This window comes from Rhinoraja longicauda, chromosome 25, assembly GCF_053455715.1.
Source record: "Rhinoraja longicauda isolate Sanriku21f chromosome 25, sRhiLon1.1, whole genome shotgun sequence".
NCBI lineage: Eukaryota > Metazoa > Chordata > Chondrichthyes > Rajiformes > Arhynchobatidae > Rhinoraja > Rhinoraja longicauda.
Window position 1 is genome coordinate 22,155,308 of NC_135977.1, and position 19,609 is coordinate 22,174,916.

Here is a 19,609-nt window from a genome sequence, read left to right on the forward strand (position 1 = left end):
TTATGAACAGATGTTACCACACAAAAATAACATGTCTCTATGCTGAAGAAAAATTGGCACGTTGGATATTTAATTATTTAGGCAAGAAGGTTTACATAACACAGATGTCGAGCCTCCATCTGCTTGCATGTTGAACCTAACTCAACTGACATGGCAGTTTTAACTCTCTTGAATTCGTCTGGTTTTCATGAACAAACAATTCTGCTTTGCTGTTTCTAGCAAAATGGTTAGGGTATGTCTTTTTGTTTGAAAGCATAACAAAGTTTTTGTTTGATTTCCTCTCCATCTAATTCCCAACTTCCTATATCACTTCAGCCCATATCTACACATACCTTTTTAGTCAATACAACCAAAACTAAAACACAAAATGTGGGAGTCTAGACCATCTCAACAAGATGTACATTTTTGGCAATTTAACATGCAATTAATCAGTAGAAAATAGAATAATTTTTGATAGTATCTGAATTTAAGTTCACAAAAGTAAAATAGGTTTACAGCAAGATAATCTTTATACTTAAGATATCAAAATGTAGTTACATTTTATAAAAACTGCAACGTGTAAAGTACTTTTTGTGTGTGCACCTAGCTACAAACACTTCCTAATTTATTTTTCACATCAACAATTAAAAATAAACATTCTCAATGTTTACAGTGGAATTTCATACATGTTTAATCATTTGAATTCCAGTTTCCACCTAGATTTTCAGTTAAGGGTTGCTTACTAAAAGTTTAAAATGTTTCCAATTTACAGATGACCCTGACTTTTTTAATCTAATAACAAGTCATGCCTGCTGTTCATCATCTGAATTTTATTAGAAATACAATAATATAACAAAATAAAATAAGTTGAGAATTGAAATCAAAAATCTATAGATGCTGTTAACCAAACAAAGACACAAAAAGCTGGAAACACAGTACAGGCTGCAACTATGGAAAGAGAAACAGAGTTTACATTTGAAGTCAAAGATTATTCAACCTGAAATGTTAATCCTTTTTTCTTTGCACAAATGCTGCTTGACTCAAGTGTTTCGAGCATTTCTGGAATATATAAAAAATTGTTATAAATGTGGAAATGCTCGAGGACACTTTTCTTGTACTATATTTCCAATACATGCTTCATAATGTGCATAATTTTCTACTATTTAGTAAATACTTCAATATTAAATACAGCTATTATTTCTTACATCATTATAATCGGTTTCTGTACAATGAACTTCTCATTCACTGTACAGTGAAGCATGCTCAGATCTCTGATGCTGGACGGGTAGATTTGCCCAATGCATATTTAATTCACCTTTTTGAGACATTACACAGAGCCATTTGGATTTCTGAATAATGATATAAAATAATCATTCCGAATAATAGATTTTACTATGGTCTCGTTATAGTAACTCAATCCAGCTCAAAAGGGATGTTAATATAGAAACTATACTTACAATAGAAATTACCCTTGAGGCCTTCAAGGTCCGTCTAAAGGACCCTTATTAAAATATTTAATATTGATCTATTTTTTAAATATAAAGTTGCTATGTTTTCAATTATCAACATGTAGTGCAATACAATTGTTAATGTAGTAACATGTTTTTTTCCTTGTTATATCGTTAATCTTACTTTCTAATTGGTTTAAAAAAAAACAGAACATCTGAAATATACACCAAGTAATCTGGTAGATAAGTTATAAAGAACTATAGGGCGGCACAGTGGTAATGTTGCTGTCACCCAGTGACCCAGGTTCAATCCTGATTTCTGGTGTTGTCTCTGAAAAGTTTGCACATGCTCCCTGAATTGCTGTATTGCTGCCTTCAATTCCCCTTGAGATGATTTTCAGAACCTGGAGCCATCTTAGCTATAAGCATTGGAAATCTGTCAACTTTTAACAGTGTATTTGCGTATGCCCAAATTATTCTACTTAATCTTCAGCTGCCTTGAGGCTAAATAACATTCCCTTTTAAACTGTACCAGTTTCTGGAACAAACTTATTTTTAAATGAAATAATATCCTCAAAGTGATCACACTTGATCTTACAAGTCCTGGCACCCTCACCAAGTGTGAACTTTGAGTGATTTCTAGATACGTGACGATTACCGCGTCAAGTAATGTAACACTTGTCCACAGATGTCTTCACACAAACAGCAACTGGTTATTGAGCTGGACACACAAGGAATCTTTTGTTTCTATTCACCCTTCCCCCAAATTTATATTTAGTAAGTTTAAACATATAGTTTCCCCAGATGAAAATTGGTGCAATGGTTTTAGGTTTTGATCTATTTCAGTATTAAAAACGATCTATTACGGTTACATTTGTTAGAATCACTTGCTGGAATATATTTTGTGTTAATTGCAAACACAAACAAGTTCAGAAACTGGAAATTAAAAGAAATCCCAGAGTCCAGCAAGATGATCTTCATAAAGAGATGAGTAAATATTTAGGCGCATTTAAAAACTTTGGGATTTTATTTTTTGCTTTGGTAGACTGAGAAATAGAATTGTGATATCTATAAATGTCGGGTGAAATTGGCTTAAGAAAATATGAAGCATCACAAAAATTGGAAACCTCAATATATTCATGGTATTTCATGAACTGCTGATGGTAAGTTTGGTGGACGCGATGGAATAGGTAAGGCGGGTGGAAATGGAAGTATGTAAACAAATTCTTGCTTTGCGGATCAAATTTTTACTTGATTATCAATAAAGTAAGTTTACCAGTAAGGATGCAAAATAACTGACCACCACAATGGAGAGTCCTTTACAAAGCAGTTGATGTTTAACCATCGGGTATTCTAATTATGCATATTATTGTGACCCAGAATAAGTGCTACAATGTTCTGCCAACAATATTTCAGATCTTTACAAATTGCAGATGCACTAACAGCTGATTATTTAATCACTAACAGATGATTATTTGAAGAATGATTATGCAAGTCATTCTGAAAAGGCCAGGCATTCACCGGGAATGTTGCGAAAGTTGAAACGTGTCATCTTTAAGTTGTAGAAGATATTAAATGTTCACTGATATTCTCATTGATGCCATCCAGATACTTTGATCTGGCTGCCTCTAATACAGCAGTAGAGTCTCGTAGTTTTAACTGCATTTTAAAAAAAAGGAATATATTGCAACAGTTACAACACTTGTGCAAAATATTTTTTTAAATGAATAATTTAACCATGGTTAACACATGGAGTGGCTGTTAAACTGAATACATCTAGATCAAAGATTTCATATCTTAGTTTATAAAAAGCAAAGGTGAGGCAACTTTTTAAAAGGTTTTACAAAGAGTTTGAGAGATCACACATTTGGTTGAAATAAGATCCAAGGAATTAATATGGTACATGAAGCAGCAATCTAATAATATTTTAATATTTTTTAGTTGTGTTAATATAATAAATAAATCGGGAGAACTCAAACGGATGGAATGCCAAGTGAATACTCCAAGTTACTACTTGTGCCCTGAATCTATGCCTTGATGCATGTTCTCGACTGAGATGTTGATCACCCCTCTGCCTCCATAGATGCACTAACCCACTGGGTTCCTCTAGCATTTTACATTTTGCTCTAGCTTACAGCATCTGCAGTCTTGTATTTCACTGTTAGTGGCCTGGGTAACCTACTGATACAGCAAAACAGAAAGTGCTGATAGAACTCAGTGGGTCAAGCAGCATCTGAAGAGGGAATGGACTGATGACGTTTCGGGTCAGGACCCTTCTTCAGACAGAAGAATCATTCTTTGCCTGTGTTGTAAAACCAGAGCTCTATCTCACATTTCTTATACAGGCATGGCCGATATTCTCAATCACCACTCAGAAGGCTACCTATATATTTTGGAATCGAATATGCTAAATAAAATCAATCTATATTCAGAAGTACTATACAAAAATAAACAAATGTGTTCAGCTAGAAATGAATGTCATAACTTGTTGACAATAAGAAACAAAAGGAAGAATTCATTTCTTATTAAAAGTTTCCAAAGGTTTTGCCTAGGAAGGTTAATTTACAGATTGTATGAGATCAGTAGATTTTGGAATGAAGAACTGAAGGTAATCACAATGTTACACAAAGTGACAAGGATGCGTCTTGCATGTTGGTTTTCAGGGAGAATACAAAACCAATGCCTGTGCAGATCCCCAGGCTGTCCCCAGGTTACAATAGGGTACTGTTCCTGAGAATTGTTCATAACCCAAACTGTAACTTGAAAATAAATGAAAGTGTGTGAGAGTGTGAGCAGGCATGGGAAGATCGGCTGCCAGCAATCTCCCCGACTCAGTGAGTGAACATCTGCTCAGCACCTCCAGTTCTGCTGCGCTTGACCTGCCCGGTTGTTGTGGCTCAAGGTGGGGTGGGGGATGATTGTGGTGGGGAGCGAAATGCTCTGTTCCCATCTGCCAGCCTGCAGCCCCATAGCATCTGGCAGACCCATGCCATCCATCCCACTGGTCTCCCAAACATTCGATCATATGTCTGGGTGCCTGTAAGCCGGGCATGTGTAACCCGAGGAGGACGTATTGTTATACACACAGAAAAATACAGCAAAGCAGAATGGTGGCAGCAGATAATTTAAGAAATTAAAAGGAAAGTTGAGCAAATTTTAGCACCAAGGAAATAAAAAGCACACATTAGAAAGCATTGTGCAGCCCATTTTATCAAAATACGTAATCCAAATAATATGAATGTCAATGATGCAATGACCAAAACAGGTGCTTAGAGAGGGTCCACTAAAATAATCTTGCAGAAATAACTTCCAGAATAACAGCTTTCAGAAATGGGTGGCGCAGTACCTCACAGCACCAGAGACCTGGGTTTGATCCTGACCTCGGGCACTGTCTGTGTAGTTTGCATGTTCTCCCTGGGGCCACGTAGGTTACATCTGGGTTCTCCGGTCTCCTCCCACATCTTAAAGATGTGCAGGTTTATGGGTTAATTCACCTTTGTAAATTGCCCCTAGTGTGTAGGGAATGGGATAAGAGTGGGATAACAGAACGGGCAATCGATAGTGTGAACTCGGTGGGTCATAGGGCCCATTTCCAAGCGCTATCTTTCAATTAAAGAAGCCTTTAAGAAGCACAATGAGGTGCTTGAAAAGACGTAAAATTGTGCATCTTTAAAAATATTAGAGAATCTGATTATGTAAGTAAAGGAACGTTCAAGAATATCTTTTGGACATTGGTGATAAACAAAGGAGTGAAGTAAAATACCACAAAAGTGTGTAAAAAAACAATAAAAAGTAAAGTCAGTTACATTTGTGAGCTATCTGTGGAAAATTCGCTCTACTGTGAATTTTATGGTTTAAGGCTCATCATTTGATATTATTTGATCTAATGGTACTTACTCTTTTAAAAGTGACCTTTGAAACCATTGTACTGTAAGTGATTGGACCAGGATGGCCCTGAGGTCAATGTTAAATAGTGCATGACATGTCAGATGGGACAAAGGATAATGGCAACGTTCAAAATTTTAACGTGCATTAGAATGTCTAAGTAACCAAAGTTAACCGTATGTGCTACTTTATTTCAGCAAATTAAATACACTGAATGGCATCTTGCCATTTAATTCCTGTTTCTAAAAATGAAGGTAAATTGTGTGTGTTTTTTGGTGGGAGGAGGGAGGGATACTCATTCAAATAAACCAGCTGTAAAAGATACCTGTGGTATTTGATAGAGAGTAGGATCAATAGCATCTTCTCGGCCAAAGTCGATCATTTTCCCACACTTTGGAATGTCATCTATCCAAACACCATCATATAGTTGACCTTTCTCAAAGAAGAAAAACTTTCCTGCCCCGTGTTTCATTCCATTTTTCCAGAAGCCTTCAAAGCGACTGTCATTAGCTAAATAGAGGATGATTAAAATGATATACAATTTTTTTAAATCATTTATTGCATTACAAGTTCAAGAGCTACAAGATTTTTTTTTTAAAACAGTATCCCACTGGTATTCTTTAGAATTTCAGCATTCTATGATGTCAATAAAATATTGGTGACATTAACTATTAATTTTCAATCATGCATTAATAACCAGCTGTACCATTAACTTGTTCTATCCACAATAGGTACATGGAGGTGTTTGGCCAATAGTAAACCTTCGGTGTAAACCTGTGTCGGGGATCCAACTAAATGAATGTTTATGCTGAACACCATGGCAGGAATTCTGTTCAATTAGGCAGCATCATTATACTACACAAACATCGCCATCATACTTAAGAGACCATTAATCAATTGGTAGCAAACTCGGGAAATGGCAAAGGAAATTTGATAGATTTCCACCAACAATACACAGATAAATTAAATAAATTAAGAATGAATAATTATTGTTCATCTATGTCCTGCTGTAATTCACAACTGAATATTTCACCTAACAGAAAAGGTAAAGGTATTGCAGATTTTTGTGACACAAGCATATGTAATAAAACTTACCACCCAATTCGTATGCCTTGATTTAGAGACAAATAACTAAGCAAAGTCTCCGTTCATTTTGTGTAGACAATGCTATTTATGCTAACTGTTAATTTTGAAAAGCTATTTGGATCAATTTCTCAGATAAGTACAAGACTGAAGGATTTTCTATGTTTATTCATGTTAAAAGTTCATGCTTGAAAAACAAACAATAAACAAATGTCATGGTCCTATTTCAAACCTCAAAGTGTTGGAGGAATTCAGCAGATCAGGTAGGATATGGATAGGCGACATTTCAGGTCGGGACCCTTCTGCAGGCTGATTGCAGTAGAGGGGAGAAAGTTGGGAAAGAGGATGGGGCGGGACAACGCCTGACAAGTGATAGGTGGATCCAGGTGAGGGGGGTTTTGGCCGGAGATGGGTAGACAAAGGTTAGAGATGAAAATTAGACAAAAGGGTACAAGATAAAGAGAGAAGCAGAGTGAAATATTAAGCCAGAGAAAGGGTTGTAAGTGGATATTTTGGGGTCCGGACCAGAAACATCGCCTACCCATGTCCTCCAGAGATGCTGCCTGACCCGCTGAGTTACTCCAGAACTTTGTGGGGGAGGGGGGTTGTAAATTGACATCTGCAGTTTCATGTTTCTCTGATCTCTATTTTGAAGCTTGATTGGCAATTGCATCAGCCGCCAAATTACCTAAATATCTGGGATTATTCCATGACTTCACTTTGTAAGGTCACTGTACAATATACAGCAATCATTCATGTGACATAATACATATCATGTTGCAAGGAGAGGGTTATATGTCAACATATGTTGTAATGATGGCACATTAAGTTTAGCAAGTTATTTTGATCAACAGACTACATGTAGAGCTTTTTACAATTCAGAGACAATTGATCAGAATAATTCCTCCACTGATTGTTCAGATTGAGATAACAGACTTTAGTAGCTGGGATCAAGTGCATCCCTGGAGGAGTTTTGGGAGCTAAGGAGTAAACTAAAAAAGGAAATCAGAAGGGCAAAAAGGAGCCAGGAGATAGCTCTGGGGGGTAGCATTAAGGACAATCCCAAAAGATTTTATAAATACATAATGGGGAAAAGGGTAACTAGAGAGAGAGAGGGACCTCTCAGGACTCAAAGCAGTCACCTCTGTGTGGAGTCACAAGAGATGGGCAAGGTCCTAAATTAGTTTCTCCTCCGTATTTACCGAGGAGAATGACAGTAGAATGGATTAAATTGGAGCAGTCACTAAAAGTGGTCTTGGGAGCAGTCAGGGTTGCTGTTTAAGAAGTACTGAAGGTACTGCCATGTTTGAAGGTAGACATGTCTCCAGGGCCTGATCTGATATATCCGAGGACATTGTGGGAAACCAGAGAGGAAATTGCTGGGAACCCTGGTTGAAATTTACGAGTCGTCCTTAAATACAGGAGACATGCCGGAAGATTGGAGGATGGCAAATGTTGTACTTCTTTTTCAAGAAGGGCTGCAAGGAAAATGCTGGGAACTTTAGGACGGTGAGCATAACACTTGTAGTTGATAAGTTACTGGAAAGTATTCTGAGGGATAGGATATACAGGCATTTGGATGGGCAAGGGCTGATTAAGGATAGTCAGCATGGTTTTGCACGTGGGAGGTCGCGTCTCACAAATCTGATTGATTTTTTTTGAAGACGTGACCAAAAAGGTTGATGAGGGCAGAGCTGTAGATGTTGTGTACATGGACTTCAGTAAGGTGTTCAACAAGGTTCTGCAAGGTAGGCTGCTCTGGAAGGTTAGATCGCATGGGATCCAAGGAGAGATAGCTGAATGGATAGCAAATTGGCTCCATGGTAGGAAGCAGGGGTAATGGTGAAAGGTTGCTTCTCAGACTGGATGCCTGTGACTAGTGGTGTGCCTCAGGGTTCGGTGCTAGGCCCATTATTATTTGCATTTTCTACATCAATAATGTGGATGAGAACATACAGGGCAAGATTAGCAAGTTTGCTGATGATACAAAAGTTAGTGGTTTTGTAAACAGTGAAGATGGTTGTGAACAATTGCAGCAGGATCTGGATCGATTGGCCTAGTGGGTGGAGGAATGGTTGATATAATTTAATACAGAGAAATGTGAGGTGTTGTATTTTGGGACGTTGAACAAGGGCAGGACCTATACAGTAAATGGTAGGCCTCTGGGCAGTGTTGTAGAGCAGATCTAAGTGTACAGGTGCATGGTTCCTTGAAGGTCAAGTCACAGGTAGTTAAGGTGGTCAAAAAGGCTTTTGGCACTTTGGCATTCATCAGTCAATAGAAGTTGGGAGGTCATGTGGCAGTTGTATAAGACGTTGGTGAGACCGCATTTAGAATATTGTGTTCAGTTCTGGGCACCATGTTATAGGAAAGATATTGTCAAGCTTGAAAGGGTTCAGAAATGATTTATGAGGATGTTGCCAGGACCTGAGGGTGTGAGCTATAGGGAGAGGTTGAGTAGTCTGGGTCTCTATTCCATGGAGCGCAGGAGGATAAGGGATGATCTTATAGAGGTGTATAAGATCATGAGGAATTCTCTGCCACAGAAGGTAGTTGAGGCCAGTTCATTGGCTATATTTAAGAGGGAGTTAGATGTGGCCCTTGTGGCTAAAGGGATCAGGGGGTATGGAGAGAAGGCAGGTACAGGTTACTGAGCTGGATGATCAACCATGATCGTATTGAATGGCGGTGCAGGCTCGAAGGGCCGAATGGCCTACTCCTGCACCTATTTTCTATGTTTCTATTCTATGAATAGATTGGTAGATGTACAGTGTTTGCCCAGAGTAGGTGAATCAAGGACCAGAGGACATAGGTTCAAGGTGAATGGAAAAAGATTTAATAGGAATCCAAGGGGTAACTTTCTCACACAAAGGGTGGTGGGTGTACGGAACGAGCTGCCAGAGGAGGTAGTTGAGACTGGGACTATCCCATCATTTAAGAAACAGTTGGACAGGTACATGGTTAGGACAGGTTTGGAGGGATATGGACCAAGCGCAGGCAAGTGTGACTAGTGTAGCTGGGACATTGTTGGCTGGTGTGGGCAAGTTGGGCCGAGGGGCCTGTTTCTACACTGTTTCCACACTGTTTCACTCTATGACAAGATGCAATTTATTACTGACAATAGTAAAATGGCTATGGCTTGAAAGTAAACAACTTAACTTGGAGTAATGAGCATTAAGTTGAACACAATTCAAAAACCTCAGGCTAGTTTGGGAATTTAATGAAAGTTTTCCTCCCAACATGTACAATAGGGAACTAGGAAAAGACACATTAGACTTTAGAGACACAGCATGGAAACAATTGGCCTACCGAGTCCGCAATGACCAGCAATCACCCTGTACACTAGCACTATCCTAAACACTAGGGACAATTTACAATTTACAGAAGTCAATTATCCTACAAACCTGTACGTCTTTGGACTGTAAGAGTAAACCGGAGCATCCGGAGAAAATCCGCTCAGTCACAGGAAGAATGTACAAACTCTGTACAGATAGCACCTGTAGACAGTTTCAAACCTAGGTCTCTGGTGCTGTAAGACAGAACTCTTCAGGATATAGATTTTTTTGGTGAGACAGAGCAGGAGTAAAAGGGAAGAGGTATTATTGAACTCTTGGTCAAATATTGCATTACTTCACTATTGATGAATAAAATAGAACACTCCTCAAATGAGGCCATATGGATAGAGATTATAAAGGTTGTATCACTTTGCTGAGAATGTGATAGCACTGGACAAGGAGCAGAGAAGATTCACCAGGATGTTATCTGTGATAGAACAGTTGAGATATGATGTGGGTTGAGAAGTTAAGTTTGTTTCCCTGGAGCCGAGAAGATTAAGAGAGGACATGACTCAGGTATATAAAATTACGATGGGTATAGATTGGGTAGAGTGCAGGAAACTTTTCCCCATATCAGAGGTACTTAAAACTAAAAGGATTGCAACTGGTCAGCACAGACAAGTCAGTCCAAATGGAATGTTTCCATGCTGTACAATTGTACGATTTTAATTTCACAAAATTTAACCCAAAAAGGAGTTGAAATATCTTATGTTACAAAATGGAACTGGAGAGTATAGAGATATAAATATGATAAATTAACTGTAGTTTGAGGATAGTTTTAGAAATAAATATCGTATTCCAAAAAAATATTAGTGGTTCAATATTAGTGGTTAGTGGAGAGCAGGTAAAATACAATCCATTATCAAACATAGATGAGCTCTAGAACTGGATTGATTTGATCAGCAGAACTTTTTTTCTTAGCAAACTTTTTTTTTACTGTATTCAAGCCAATTTGTCATTAGAAAATTTGTGACAGTCTCAAATAATCTGAGTAAGTACTTTGTAAAACACTACTTACCAAGACGGAGCATTCCTTGACCATTGGGCAAGTCATTAAACCATTCACCTTCATATGCAGAACAATCTGCATAAAACATTCTACCCCAGCCATCTCTCTTGTCAAAATACCAATGGCCCTCATAAATGTCATCATCTGAGTAAAAGTTGGTTCCCAAGCCCTGCAAATGTATAGTATTAACAAAGATCAAAATCGAAATAATTGTGCTGCAAGAAAAATAACTAATGACACTTGCACGTCCACTGAAAATACAGGTAACAAATTTTAAAAGTCATCTGAAGGTCTTTCAGTCCCATTTATACCTTGTTCTAAAGCTAATAAAGCATCAGTCTGAAGAAGGGTCTTGATCCGAAACGTCAGCCATTCCTTCTCTCCAGAGATGCTGCCTATCCCACTGAGTTACTCCAGCATTTTGTGGCTACCTAATTTATTTCAGCTCCTTGTTTTCTCCACGATTTCTGAGGTTTTCCATCTCTTTTCTTGTGATGACAGTTCCAAAATGCTTATTTGATAGCTCTGCCATTTCCTTATTTCCTAATATAATTTCCCCAGTCTAACTTAGTGTGTAAAGGACACATGTAACTTTTGCTAATATTTGGATCAAACTGTAGAATCTATTACTGGCTATTTTTTTAAATTTTGCTTAGATTCCTCTCACTCTATACTTTTCTTTCCTTAATATGTTATTAAAGACATGCTATGATCATCCTTACAGAGCAATTAATTGAAACCGTGAATTATGAAATTAGTAAATTATGAAATCACTCTGTGCTCACATGTCTTTTCCCATTTTTCCATTCGCCCGAATAAACCTTTTTATATTCTCCACTGACTGGATCTGGTAAACTGTAGGTTCCAAAGCCATTTCTTTTTCCATACTGCCAATCACCATCATAAATGGCTCTGTTAGATTTCCACTTCTGTGTCCCCTTTCCTGTTTGCAATAAAATATAAATAATGGGAAAAGATTTAAGAGTTGGGAATTAATGTTTTCTTCTTTTGCAGTTTTCAAACCAATCTTTAAAAACAAAATTCATCTGTTGTAACATTGACCAAATTTACAACAACCAACAACACTCACCACAAGTGTTACTGTGCTAAAAAAGGTTCTCCGTTTTTAATTACATTATTCTTTGATACAGCATCCCTTTGGGGCAATTGTGAAAGATTTTTTCGCATCAAAAACAACCCAATATCTTGCTGGAGTTTTTTAAAATATGCTTTGTGGCTCTATAATTATATCAAAAGATGATTCATCATAAGCAAACACAACCAGTTGTGAAGAAATGAAATTTAGACCATATAATTAAAAACTTAAGCCAATACTTTACAAAAAAATATTTAAATTTCTTGACATTAGGGCTGAGATGCAGAGAAGTGTCAAGCATTTTAAAGAAAGCTTCATAGACCACTGACTGCTTTCCCCTAATATTCCCCCACTGACGCAATATCAGGTGACCCATAGATTCTAGATTATAAATTTAAAATGGAAATATTAAATTTGTAATAATTTGAAAACATAAAAGTGGTTAAAGTAATTGAACAAACGGTAAACAAAAAACACCATATTATTTGCTTGATTGATTTTTTTCCAAAATAATGAACAAATTTACTGGCCTATTTCTCTAGGTTTTCCAGGCTCAAAACATGGTTTTGATGATAAAATGCTTATTGCGCTGCAATAAATTTAAAAATGCAATTAATTACTACAGCACTTCTGCTGTTGACATAATGGAGTAGTTGCAACTGCTTTCCTATTTACGATTTTTAAATATTAGCAAAATCTAGTTGTTTTAATTTATGCAGGCACTGAATCGAATACTTTTTTTCCAATGTGCAAAGGATCTTCTGTCAAATGGCAAATTGTTCAGAAAAATAGATACTGAAGATATCTTCTTTGCACCATATAATTTTTTTTGATGAACTGAATTTGGTGACATTTTCACATTTCTTAAGTATTGTGTGTAGAATGGTTTTAACAGCATGATAGTGAGCTGGCAATAGGGCAGTGGTCATAGTTAAGACAAAAACGTTAAAGTTGATTTAAAGGAATCTTATTTATTGCTGAATTGTGAACACATAAAAAAAGTAATCACCAAATTAATAATTTAGACCTGGGTACATGAGACCGAGAGGAATTTATATTTGACCTCTTCTGAAGGGAACACACGTAATGTGTTATGTAAGTACTTCCCAGGGGTAAGAGTAGAAAATGTTCTGTTTCTATTGGTATCCACTTCTGTGAACAATTTTCCTTTAATTATTCTGGTTTTAGCTCTTCAAACTTCTATCCTTATATATATTCCTACGGTACTGTAGTTTAGTATTTATGTTACCAGATCCACTCAGGTCCCGATAATTGTTTTTTTTAAAGTCTGGAAAGAAACATGACACAGATTTGCTACAAATGTTGTTCAGTTTGTTTTTTAACACTCTACTCAAAATGGAATGTATCGGAAGATTAATAATCTTACCATGTTTCTTATTGTCCCGCCATTCTCCTGTGTATTCATTCCCGTCCACTGTGTAAACGGTTTTTTTCAATCCGTTTTTCTGCGCAATTTTATCCCAATCTTTCCAACGACTTTCTTTAGGCTTTCGAGGTCTCAGAAAAGGCATAATGTATTGATGGGGCTTTAGGTAAGGATGTAGCCTGCACACTTCCGACCATGTGTGCGTTAAAGGATTTGTATGTTGCCAAGGCAACAGGTTTGGCTATTTTTTTTTGCAAATGCGTCACACCAGTTTTCAAAGTAGAAAAGTTCAGAAACCAGTACTTGAAAGACCTGGCAACAAATCATTTCATAAATTCAAGCATCAAAGCAGCAGGATATTTAGCAACAATCCATGTAGTTACTGACGCTCCTAAGGGACTACAATGTGCGCCTCGTTACTAGGGCAACTGATGTATGCCCTGCGCTTTACCACTCGTGGAGCCTGCTTTTTAATTTTAAAACAAACAACAATAAAAAAACACAAAACGTGGTAAAATTAAGCTGTTTCATAAAAATAATGTTTTACAATAAAGTCAGGTGGGCTACGTTATCGTTTGTCATGTAGCCCTGCCCATCTGAGAATTGTCCAGTTCGCAGTCTGCAGGTTCGATGTGTATGTCATTGAATGTGAAATACCGACTTTAAAATTATTTTTTATGTACTTTAATAAGGTACAAATAACACATTTAAAGGTTCGAGTGCCTGAAGAGTTTCGATCTTCAAAGTTTTTGAACTTAAGTGAAAATACACACAAAATGTTGGAGTAACTGAGCGGGTCAGGCAGCAACCCTGGAGAAAAGGAGTAGATGATGTTTCGAGTCAAGACCCATCTGCTGTTCCTTCCTACACATTTTATGAACTTAGTATTTAATGCGAATTGTTTTTGTGAACAATGGTACCGTGTTACACTTTATCTATTAATCTAACTGAATTTCACTTCTTGAAGTCGGTGGCCTCCAATAGGTTGTAATAGCATTCAATTTATGCTGATCGTCTATAGAATCCGCCCAGCTCCACTGCCACACACGATAAAATTACGCCTTCAAAACGGAAAAAAATCTATTGGATGTTAACATCTCTGCAAACTACACACTTGCGTATGGATATATTGCTTTATGGTGAAAGAGGGAAGGTACTTCTGGAACATCGGGTACATTTCTGCTACTGATACTTGATAACTTATTAGTGGCAGTCATGAATCAATAATTTTCAGCCTAACAGTGATGATTGTATCATTACCCAATAAGATAGCGGAGCAATGTTTCAAAGGAATAAAAAGGAATTCCTGAACCTAACTGATCTTCCGGTTGCCGAACACTTTAATTCTCCTTTCCATTTCCACACAGACTTTTCTGTCCTAGGTCTCCTCCAAAGTCATAGTGAGGCTAAACGCAAATTGGAGGAACAGCATATATTTCGCTTGGGTCGCTTGGTAGAAATATTGATTTAATTCACTTCAGGTAGTCCAGGCATTCCCTCTCTCTCTCTCTATCCCTCCCCCACCCAACTCACACTAACTGCTCGTTTTCACCCTATCATCGTTTCCTTTATCATCGTTACTTTTTTGCATATCTTTTATTCATTGTTCTTTATCTCTTCACATCATCGTCGAAATCTCTCGTTTCCCTTATCCCTAACCAGTCTGAAGGGTCTCGACCTGAAATGTCACCCATTCCTTCTCCCTAGAGATGCTGCCTATCCCGCTGAGGTACTCCAGCTTTTTGTGTCTCTTCAATTATATTTAAATGTTGCAATTAAATCATGCATTTAAGTATAATCCATAAGTAAAAAAGAAAGAAGGAAAATTATCAATTTCTTTATATTAATTACAAGCCCACAGTAGAAATTATACAGAGGTCTACAAACAATAATAACTCCAATTATAGAACACATTTAATGTAACAAAAATATTCCGTTGCATTTCAATAGAAGAGTGGCCAATAAGGTTCAGAGTGAGGCAATGAGATATATGACAAAATGCTTAGTAAAGAGTTTGGTTTTAATTAGTTTTTCAAAGGAGTAAATTAAAGGTTGAGAGGTAGAGAGATAAATACTTGGTTTGGAGCCTCAGCAACAAAGGTGGAGCATTTGGAAGGTTAGTCAGGCTAAGGGGGGCAAGCTAAACTTAGAGTTGGAGGGATTTGAAAATTAAATAGGAATTTTAACATCAAAACATTGTTTGACAAAGAGATAGGATATGTCAGCAAACATGGGGATAATGAGTAAATGGAAAATGTGTTATGACCACACTTATGTTAATTTTAAGCTTATGGATAGTAAAGCATACCATGATTGATTAGATGATTAGATTAGATGAAGTTGTCACAATAATTAGCATTCTAGCAACGGATTAGTAGAGGCTGGCTCTGTTTTAAAGATCCCAATGTCTGCTTATGGAGATGATATAAATATTTGTTTCAAATTACGAGGTTAAAATTTTTTTTTTTTAATTGCTAAGTTTGCTTTGATATTACAGATGGAATGGGGTTTGTGATAAAGACAAAAGATTAGGTTTCACCGAGCACTTGCGTGCAATTCACGGATCTCCCAGTTGCTAGCTATTTTAACTCCCCTTCCCATACTGACCTTTCTGTGCTGGGCCTCCTCCATTGCCAGAGTACGGTCACATGCAAACCGGAGGAACAGCACCTCATATTCTGCTTGGGTAGTTTACAACCCACTGGTATGAACATTTATTCACAAAATGCTGGAGTAACTCAGCAGGTCAGGCAGCATCTCAGGAGAGAAGGAATGGTTGACGTTTCGGGTCGAGACCCTTCTTCAGTCTGAAGAAGGGTCTCAACCCGAAACGTCACCCATTCCTTCTCTCCTGAGATGCTGCCTGACCTGCTGAGTTACTCCAGCATTTTGTGAATACCTTCGATTTGTACCAGCATCTGCAGTTATTTTCCTACACTACCTGGTATGAACATTTAATTATCCAATTATGGGTAATCTCTAACTACACCCCCCTCCCCCCCACCCCTTCTTTCCTTCCCTTCTCCTGTGGCCCACCTGGATATGCACCTATTATCACCTATCCATGTTCTCCAGGGATGCTGAGTTACTCCAGCACTTTGTGCAAGTGCAGTTCCTTGTTTCTGCAATTGATTATGGCTTTGGTCTTCCTGATATTTGAGGAAATTACTGTTGAAAAAATAGTCTGACGGTATAGAGACAGAAAAGGAGTAAAGAGAGATGATGTAAAACATTGTACATGTGGAAACTCTTGTTGTGTTATCAATGTTACTGAAGGCCAGCATGTAGATGGGATTGATCCTTGGGGATACCAGTGGCTAGGGTGTATGCACGGGATAGGAAGCCATTATTTTGAATCTCGCGTTAGAACCAGGCAAGACAGAAACTAGGTAAGTTTCATCCAGCATAAAGAGGCTTTCGAAGAGTACGGTGTGTTTACTTGTTTAAAAGCACCCATTAGATTCAGAAGTAAATGAACCAAAAGGTGATGCAATCAGAGCCAGACTTTGATTGGTCCTGTACTGTGTCAGAAACAAAGACTATTGATCAAAGGGATTCAAGAATTCAAGAATGTCTCTCAGGTAGAATCATATCAAAGATTTTTGAGAGGAAAGTCACAGGAGTCTTGCCATTGAAAATGGATGTGTGTAGACATTTTGCAGAGGGTAATCAATATCTAGAATTCTCTACCTGAGAGGGCTATTGAGCCCAGATCATAAGTATTTAGAGTAGAGGTAGATAAAATTTCAAAACATTGGGAAATTGAGGGCTCTAGGGAACTGGCACAGAAGAGAAGCTGTGGCCAGTGTAAATCAGTCATGAACATATTGAATAACAGGGCAGGATTAAGAGACCCTAGTGGCCTGTTCCTGCTCCTATTTTCATTTAAGGAGAGGAGAGCAGCACTCCATAAGAGAGAATTGTTAACTATATCAACTAACATACAGACCAGGAAGGGAAGTTGCATGGTTGGTAATTAAGTGGGAACTGGTTTGAAGAAGTTGGTTGCTTTCGTTGTATGAGATGAATTTGCAGAATTTGTGAGACAAACAAGAAAAACTAGAGAAGGTTGTGAGTTTGGAGATAGGGAAACAATCGAAGTTTGGACCAGTGGGGTGGTAAGGAAGGAAAATGGCAGAAGCAGAAGACAATATAGTGCCAATCTTGGTGGCAATACAAGTCCACAAGCTCCTGTCACCAGTTAGAAGTAGAGGTTTAGGGAAAAGAGTTTCAAGAGGCAGTTTACAGTAAAGTGGCCGAAGGGTGTCTTTGCAATCAAGGATGGTCACGTAATGGTGACCAATTAGTGAGAGGAAGAACCAATATTGCCTAATATGACCTAACCAGATCTTAAGGTGAATGGTTGAGGTAATCATTTGCTCATGAGCAAAGACAGATGAGGACTATTACAGGGAAAATGACCAAAGTTAAAGACATTAATTGTTTTAATGGTGATTGGTGCATTGACGTGATAGGCTCAGAATTGGAGTGACACCACAACATAAGAAAATTCTCTAGTTGCACAGGCTTTTAGGATATAGAAATTGTGCCAATACACAAGGGATAGGAGAAAACAGGAATATACTGGGGATGAGTTTACATGAGATCTAGGGCATATCAGTCATGATTACATGGAATGGAAGGACAAACTTGAGGGGCATGCTCCTGTTTTATTATGTTCTTATGTACACAATACTCCAAATGTGGTTTCATTAAGGTCCAATATAAGACAAGGCGTCATTTTTCCTTTAGTCCTCTTGCCGGAAATCCAAAAGAAAAAGGCTGGAAAAACTAAACAATCAGACAGGGGCTGTGAAGCACCAGTATTGTTTTCTCATTTTTGATGAAAGGTCATTGACCTGCCATCTTAACTCTTGCTTTACACAGCACATCTGATGCCCGAGGATTTCCTACAATTTCTATTTTTATACAAACTGATCAATGCTGTTTCTTTCTTTTAATTTCTGTCCAGCTATTTTCTTGTTTTTCAAATATATGCATCAACTGAAACATACAACTTAAAATTGTTACTCAGAGGTGTTTCTAAAAGTTATAGGTCATATTTTGAAATAAAAAGTACTACGAATTATAGTAGAACAGAGAAACAAGCCCTTTGACCCAACTCGTCCATGCCAGCCAAGGTAATCCATCTACTTTTGGTCCATATCCGTCTGTCCAAGTATCTTTTAAATGCTTTTATAGTACCTGCCTTAACTATTTCCTCTGGCAGCTTGTTCCACATACCCATCACCCTCTGAGAGACAAAGTTGTCCCTCAAATTCTTTTTTTTCCATCTCACCTTAAACCAATGTCCTCTGGTTCTTGATTCCCCTACCCTGTGATAAAGACTGTGCATTGACCCAATTTATTCCACCCTATCTATTGATTAGAACATAATAATATAATACTAACCTCAATAGCTATGAGCATGTATTTGATGGCATTAAGGAATTTAGGGTTTGCATGTATTAGATATTAATTTATTAATTTTAAAAATAATTAATATTTATCTTGTGTGATTGCGTATACAGACCTACAGCAACTAAAATTTTCATTATTCTGTTGTGGGTACAACTGGGAATTGAATACTTTTGACATCGAGCAGAAATAGGCCATTCGCCCTCTGAAGTCTCCCTACTCTTGCTCCCGTTTTATGATGTTCTTATGTACACAATACTCCAATTTTGTGGCCTCAATAAGGACGTGCAAGGCAAGACATCCTTTTTCCTTTTACTCCTCTTGCTGGAAGTCCTAAAAGAAAAATGATGGAAATACTAAACCCTGCAGGCACCAGAGCACCAACTGCCATGAAACAAGACAAAATAGCGGTCCCTACATCAACTCGCTAAATGTCAATAAACTTTGCTACCAATATTCCCTTTGCCCATAGGACGATAAGGGAATGGAATATGTTACCACCCAACACACGATGTTGTCATTTAAAAAGGGGATTGAGCAACTTTAGATCTCAACTTGGTCAAAAAGGCCCACTTCAAAATTTAATCACTACTCTACTCACTCCGACCTGCGCGAGATAACCACTTATGAGGTGTTTATCAACCAGAACCAGAGTTTGTGGAGCACCAGTATCTTTTGACCCTTTACTGCACACTCTCTGATGAAGGAGCTTGATCTGAAACCTCGTCCATTCCTTCCACAGATGCTGCCTGATCCGCTAGGACGGTTATTCGTGCACTTTGCAATTGTTTTAAGATGTTAAATGGGTGATCGATGTTCACCAAGGCCGAGACCATTCGTCCCGGGCGGCTGACCCGCGCTGCTGTCCGTTGCGGCCATTCGTCCCGGGCGGCTGACCCGCGCTGCTCGAGAGAGAGAGAGAGAGCGAGCCGGCCTGCCGGCGGTGCGCGAGAGCGCGGGCCGGCCGGT

The 19,609-nt window shown here is 38.0% G+C and overlaps 1 protein-coding gene across 1 annotated transcript; it reads right to left on the reverse strand.

Annotated features, from left to right (window-relative positions):
* Nucleotides 1-535: 535 nt before the first annotated feature.
* On the reverse strand, nt 536-19,373 carry morn3 (MORN repeat containing 3). Its single transcript, XM_078421656.1, has 6 exons — nt 19,242-19,373; nt 13,223-13,534; nt 11,525-11,682; nt 10,749-10,908; nt 5,638-5,822; nt 536-3,086 (listed from the first exon to the last, which is right to left on the reverse strand). The coding sequence occupies exons 2-6, from the start codon at nt 13,365-13,367 to the stop codon at nt 2,982-2,984; spliced, it is 753 nt and encodes a 250-aa protein (XP_078277782.1). The 5' UTR covers nt 13,368-13,534; nt 19,242-19,373; the 3' UTR covers nt 536-2,981.
* Between the last annotated feature and the right edge of the window lie 236 nt (nt 19,374-19,609).

Excerpts from the sequence above, each read along its gene's own strand:
- morn3 (XM_078421656.1), bottom strand. The coding sequence starts at position 13,367 with ATGCCTTTTCTGAGACCTCGAAAGCCTAAAGAAAGTCGTTGGAAAGAT. Across the intron at positions 11,683-13,222 it reads GCGGGACAATAAGAAACATG|GAAAGGGGACACAGAAGTGG; the intron begins GTAAGATTATTA and ends TATTGCAAACAG. Across the intron at positions 3,087-5,637 it reads CTCTCTATCAAATACCACAG|TTAAAACTACGAGACTCTAC; the intron begins GTATCTTTTACA and ends TTTAAAATGCAG.